Source organism: Equus quagga, unplaced genomic scaffold (assembly GCF_021613505.1).
Source record: "Equus quagga isolate Etosha38 unplaced genomic scaffold, UCLA_HA_Equagga_1.0 HiC_scaffold_5069_RagTag, whole genome shotgun sequence".
NCBI classification, from domain to species: Eukaryota; Metazoa; Chordata; class Mammalia; order Perissodactyla; family Equidae; genus Equus; species Equus quagga.
Window position 1 is genome coordinate 3,990 of NW_025793949.1, and position 7,129 is coordinate 11,118.

Genomic DNA, 7,129 nt, shown 5'->3' on the forward strand with positions numbered 1-7,129 from the left:
TCCTTTGATTCCACTGGAATCAGAAACTATATTCTGTAATATTTCAATTCCTTGAAATTGTTGAGACTTTTGTTATTGCCTTGCATGAGGACTCTTTTAGCAAATGTCACGTGTCCTTGAAAAGAATGTATATTCAGCAATCGCTGGGATTAGTGTTCTAGCACATCTGTAGTGTCAAATTATTCCCATCATCTCAATCCTGACTCATTTTTTATTTTCTTCTCTTGTCATTACTGAAAACATTGTGTTCAAACCTCCAAGAATGTTTATTTCTTCTTACACTTTGGTGAATTTTGGTTTTGTATGCTTGGAAGCTATATTATAAGATCCTTACAATTTATAATTCTTGCAGCTCTTTATTACATTGACCCTTTTGCCATTGGAAATGTCCCTCTTAATTTTTAGTACCACTTCATGCTTAAGGATGGCTTTGTCTGACAATAGTATGATTAATAAAGCTTTCTTTTCATTAGTGTTTGCAGCATATTTCTTTCCAAAATTCTCACCCTTTTAATCATTTCGTGTACTTATATAAAATGTCTCTTATAAACAGAAAATTGTTATTATGAGTGTCTTATAAAAAAAGCACATAATTGGGTTTTTGTTTCTCTTTAGTCTTACAACTTTTAATAGATTTTCCCCTGTAATCACTGCTATAATGTGTTTAAATCTACCCTCTTGATGTTTGCTTTCTTATTTGACCTATGTGTTATTTGTTCTCTCTCTCTCTTTCTCCCTCCCTCTAATATCTAAAGTGAAAGAAAAGTTACATTTACAACCCACATCTCGAGGAATTAGTAGAGTGTGTACTACAATTTTAAAAAAGTGCACAGGATTAATCCAAGCAAATAATGTGGAAAATGAAAAGCAGCAGAGAACACCCAAACCAGTGTTTATTGTGAAAGAAAGTATAAGAATTGTGATGTGAAAACTATAGATAACTGCATCCATAATTAAGTTTATTGTGAAAAGAAAATTTATCTTTACATGAATTAAAAGAAAGCTATCTTTACATGAATCCATATATGACCACAGCGTAGGAAGTGCCGAAAAGGGGAGATGGAAATAGTATTTTTAATTTTTAAATATTCCTATACTTCGTTAGAATATTAAAAAGAATTATCACTTTATTTGAGTTTTCTAACATTTTCCTGTTTTGTTATCTTTTTTAATGATTGAGAAAAAGTAGCTGGTGGTAGAACTGTGATCTTTCGGTTTCCATAGATGGTAGGGAAGAAATGCAGGAAAGGCATACTATTTCTTGACCGCCTGTTTTTTACTGTTATATCTTGACCTGTGCCTGTTGCTAATGTTGCATCTTTGTGTCTCTAAGGGCACTGTCCCCACAGCTACTTCTTTCAGGATTTTTGCCCAAGGTCATTACAAAGGAGCTCATTAACATTTGAGGTTGGGTCACCAAGGATCCAGTTATTTATTATTTAGTTTGAGGTTTAGCAAATAAATAAACTATAAATCTTAATAGTGTAAAAACCTCTTCCTCTCTCCAGAGAAGTCATAATATCAACGATTTTAATGCAAGAGGAAGAAATAGTTGAACAATATTTTACTTTCAACAGAGAGAGCTAGAAAATATTTCCTAGGCATTAAGAGGACCAAAGTTCTTGGTTTGAAAATCTTCTCGTTGTGTTGGAGATGAAACAACTCAGAGTTGTAGGCCCTCCCAGAGCACCAGTCAGGGTAAGTGGAATCATAAGCTGAGAACCAAGTAGACCCCACACACACCTTTCCTAACAGATCCTCTCCATCGAATCAGCCATTAGGACTCTTGTTCAAGAATCAGGTGAAGCTCTTATTAGCTCTCAGAAGAGTAAGCACAGTGGCCATTTCATTCACTTTCATCTTCGGTAAATCTATATGTCATTTTTCTCTGGGAAGCAAGTTTGACATGATTTACCAAAATCAATGTGGTTACTATTTGAACTATTATATAAAGATCCACAGAACTTTCTGAGCTGTATTTTTTGAATGCTACTTTTTATAGTTTACATAAAAGTAGTGTTGATTTATGTGCAGTGAGAAGTTATCTCTGCCACACCTTCACTTGCATCTTTAAAAAGAAAAAAAAACGTATCTCTGCTTTAAAATCACCCAATTTGACAACTTATATGTAACAATATTGACAAGATTAGTTATCTTTGCACTTTTTTAAAATATAAAAATCCTCACAAGATGCAAGCTATTTTCTTAAACTGTCTCTTAAAAACTAGGATTATTCATGAATGGAATAAGTGAAGAATATTTTGGAACAAGGGCTACCGCCCAGAGGGTGCAGGAAAGAGCATGTTACCGTGGATAGCCCAGGACTCACTGGGTTGAGGAGTAATGAATTAAGGAGGGTAGGAAGATTGAAAGGAGTATCCTTCCCTTTACTTGAATTATCTGCTGTAGTTACTATGGTGTGTCCCTACAGTTCCTAGGATGTCAAAGTTCTTCAAAAAGTCACTGTTGTCTTTCCTTTCCAATGATGGTGACAGCAACCTTAGGGTTTAGCTGTAGTGACTGGTCATACAATGAGAGATGATCCTGCCCTAATCTCTGAAGACAGTGAATATTTTAAAGGAACAAATCTTATAACAAGCTAATTGAGTTTTACTAAGAAATTGAAAAGCAAATTGTTTTCTGTTCATTTGTATAGAAGACAGTCACACTCTGGAAATACTAGCTCAGAACTAAAATAATATTTGAATATGTTAGTAAAACTTAGTGTGATAACTAAGGAAAAACTATAGAACAACTACTAAGCCAAAGTAAGAATTAGAAAATTCTTAAACTCTGGTTTAAAAAATATTATGAAAATATGCATTGAAGAGAAGTAAATGGAAAATTTACGGGAAAATTATTTATCTGCAGAAGACAGGACGAAAGCATTAAATGCAGATTGAAAAGATAAATATTCCAAGGTGTAAATTATGTGAGTTAAGACCCAATGGCTCCAAAACCTGTATAAAATAAAAGTGTCAATAATCTTGAAAAAAGACACGTGATATATTGTAGTAATTTCAGTGTGGATACAATTATATGGTCACATAGTGAGTTGAAAGAAAATGTGATACATAGTTTGTAAATGATACACTGGTAAATGTATACAGAAGTTTCAAATGAATATCTCCTTTTTCCTTGAAATTTCATTTCCAGGAATTGTTATGAAATCATGCAATAAGTTTTATAAAAAGATGTGTTTTGCAGACACTTTAACAATTGTAGAAAACAAAGAGATATATGAAAGCGTGTTGGAAATTGATTTAAAACTTGCGATGCATTCATAAAGCTATTTCAATATAGGTGAAATTTTGAAATAATAAGAATTTACAAGAATAAAGAGTTAAAAATTGAAGCTATACCAATACACTGGATTGGAACTAAATTAAATACATTATCTTATAGAGTTTAAAAATTTTGTAATCTACTTTAAGATGAATAACGTGAAAAATTAAGTATTCAGATGTGCAAATTCCTTGACCTCCAATTTGAATACCTTACTGACAGATTCCTCAGAAACAAAAGTAGCCACCAAGAAACATACAGCTGTTTATCTGCCTGACAGCTAAAGCAAGGAAGAGATGCCAGTTAACAGTTTGGCCAGTGTGGAAGGTAATAACGAAAGCAAAGAGGGTGATAGTTTCCTGGTATGCATGACTTTATCCACTAGTGAAATTGCTGTTTCAAATGCAAAAAAAAAAAAAAAAAAAATCCTCAATGTTAAATACAAGGACATATAAAATTTAAACAATTACAATCAGTGACAAAGCACTTTCAAGATGAAACTCAAATAGGACAGAAGATAGGTTTGAATGTGTAGGCAAATGAATTAGAGATAACGTATTTATACAATGATATGTCTTACCATTGACTATAAATCTGGGATTGTTTGTTTTGGCAGCTATCCGAGTGAAAAAGGCAACAGTCCTTGATTTCAACAAATTTACTTTCTTAGAGGAGGTGCTGAGACAGAAGTAACAGTTATCTGTTACGGGAGCACAAATGAGGACCAGTTAACACAGACAATTGAGTTTTAGAAGACTTTCCAGTAGAAGTGACGCTCAAAGTGAAAATTACAATTGATAGCTGTACCGGGTAGTTCGGGAGACCGGGGTTAAAGACGGAGTGTGGAATGAGCGTGACAGGAGGGGGGATGTTTTTTTCAGACAGATAATCCATGTCAAGTGCTTACTACAAGGCCTATCACATGGTAAATTCTCAATAAATATAATTTATTCTTTTTGTTGTAAGGAACATGGAGTATAAAGAGAAAGATCGGGGTTACAGAGAGTGTAAATCCCACTTGAGATTTAATGGTTTTGAGTTCACAACACATGACTTATCTGTAGAAATCCAGAGAATAACAGCTGACATATGTGAAATGCATGCCATGCTTTGGATTTTATAATAAATGTTTTACTTCTTCTAATCATTTTAACTGTATATGGTAGATGCCATTTTTCTCTCCATTTATAGATTAAAGAATGGAAGACCTGAGAGATGGGGAAACTTGCCTAAGATCATACAGATGTAGGCAAGAAAGCGAGGTGTTGAATAATGGACATCTTGCTACAGAAGGTCTGCTCTTAACACTGTGCTGTCACTATGGCTAAGACTGAGGGAGAGAGTAAGGACAGGCGTGTGGAGAGTATATTTAGTACTTTAAACTTGATTTTGTACTTAGTGATAGTGATAACAAGGTGGTAGAGTGTTTTCCATGCTTATCTAAACCAGCAGAAAGCATAAAAGTAATACGTGGTTCTTTCCAGCTGTATATCTTTGGGCCAAACATTTCTTCACTTGTAGCAAATAAATTGTGCTCTAAAATACTCCGTTTTCTGCATCCAGTGGACACTGAGTGTGAATTACCCACATTCAGAGAAACATAGGAGAGTCTGAGGAGTGATCCAACAACGTGGAAGTTGCCTGTTAAAACACAAAACAAAACAACATAAACACGTGCTTGGTCATAGCGGCAAAATGTAAAATGTAAGTTGCAGCTGAATCAACAAAGTCTGATGGAGCCCAGATCAGCTGTTACATATTTACATTTTATCATGAGCAAATCTTCAAGAAAAGACATGAAACAAATTATTGCACTTAAATATTCACCTTTGAAATAAGGAAGAAACTTTGGAGGTAAGAAGAAATCATAATTTTGTTAAAGCACGCACATTGTGGGTCAAGTCTAATCATATGAGAAAATCCGGTCTTGGATATAGATTGAAACTGAAATCAAAGAGGAAATTGGGATGGTAGAACAGTTTTTTAGAATACGTTTAAAAATCTATCACAAAATTGCCAAAACAATAAAAGAAAATAAATGAGTAGCCAAGCCCACCAGAATATTGGCAATATTAATTAGTAATTTATAGAAGAATCTACATGTGAATCAGTTTGCTGTCTCTGGTAGTCACTGTTTACTGCTATCTGGTTTTGATAGCCTTCTATTCAAATAAGATATCTCTAAATTTTACATGAAATTGAATAAATTTCAGTAGTCAGTGATGAAAAACCAGACAATAACAACCTTCATCTTGTTGGGATTGACGGATGACCCTCGACTTCAGATTCCAATTTTTATGTTTCTATTCCTCAGCTACGTGGTAAGTATAACTGGAAACTTGACCATCATGTCACTCACTTTAGTGGACTGCCACCTTAAAACACCCATGTACTTTTTCCTACAGAATTTTGCCTTTTTAGAAACCGCATTTACATCGGCTTGTATCCCTAGGTATTTGTACAACATAGCAACAGGCGACAGGACAATTAAATATAATATTTGTATTATTCAAGTGTTTTTCATTGATGTCTTTGGAGTAACAGAATTTTTTCTCTTGGCCACCATGTCCTATGACCGCTATGTGGCCATCTGTAAGCCCCTTCATTACCTGACCATCATGAGCAGCAGAGTCTGCAGGAGGCTTGTCCTCTGCTGTTGGATGTCTGGCTTGTTGATCATAATCCCCCCACTTATTCTGTTCCTAAATTTGAAATTCTGTGACTCCAATGTCATTGATCATTATTTATGTGATTCATTTCCTATCTTGAAGATTTCATGCTCAGACACGTGGCTGATAGAGCAGTTGGTTGTTGTCTGTGCTGTGCTAACCTTCATTGTGACCCTTGTGTGTGTTATTGTGTCTTACATTTTCATCATCAAGACCATTCTAAGATTCCCCTCTGCACTGCAAAAGAAAAGGGCTTTTTCCACCTGTTCTTCTCACATGATTGTGGTTTCCATCACCTACGGAAGCTGTATCTTCATCTATATCAAACCTTCAGCAAAGGAATCAGCGGTCATTAATAAGGGTGTGACAGTGCTAATCACATCCATTACTCCTATGTTGAACCCATTCATATACACTCTGAGAAACAAACAAGTGAAACAAGCCTTCAGTAATTCCTTCAAAAAAATTGCACTTGTCTCAAAGAATTTGAGAATGTTCATGTCCAGAAATAAAATATTAAGCTAAGCATAAACCATTACATCCGTTTGTCTCTTCTTGATCTGATCTCTATTCAGGTTACGTGTCTGAAACATCTATTTATTGTGCCCAGAATGAGCCCCTCCAGCACGTGACTTCACTCCTTTAGTCCTCCTTCAAACAAACCACTTGCACGGTCAGATCCCAATCAGAAAACATGATAAGAATTTTCTGGTAAATGTAAACCTGATGTTACGTCCATCTAGCAAACAAAATTGAAATGAAGAAAAATAAAACAAACACAAATCAAACAGGAAATAAATAGCTTACCTTGTATTTTCTTAGACTTGCAAGAAAATAATTGATTTAAAGTGCTCTTCCCATCTTCCAATCTAAATGCTGCTGAAAATTTTAATTAATTAAATTAAAATTTATTGAGTGCCTGTTGCTTGGCAGTCAAGTTCCACGCATAGATTTTTTAAAAAATTAATACTATCCTTAAAATTACTTAGCTCACTAATAATCCTATATTTCTAAAAGATTTAAAAAAGCGCATCTTTAGCAAGAAGTAACATGATATAATTGAAGAATAAAGAAATCAAAAATAAGTACATGTCCAAAAAAATGTGCTTTAAATGATAGCAGAATTTTATATCTAGGATCCTGGAGTTTATTCATAAAGACACACACACAAACAC

General features: G+C 34.3%; 1 protein-coding gene across 1 annotated transcript; it reads left to right on the forward strand.

Annotated features, from left to right (window-relative positions):
* Positions 1–5,507: 5,507 nt before the first annotated feature.
* LOC124232360 (olfactory receptor 6C2-like) lies at positions 5,508–6,479 on the forward strand. The gene has a single exon (XM_046649314.1). The coding sequence runs from the start codon at positions 5,508–5,510 to the stop codon at positions 6,477–6,479; it is 972 nt and encodes a 323-aa protein (XP_046505270.1).
* The last annotated feature ends 650 nt before the right edge of the window (positions 6,480–7,129 follow it).

Excerpts from the sequence above, each read along its gene's own strand:
- LOC124232360 (XM_046649314.1), top strand. The coding sequence starts at position 5,508 with ATGAAAAACCAGACAATAACAACCTTCATCTTGTTGGGATTGACGGAT.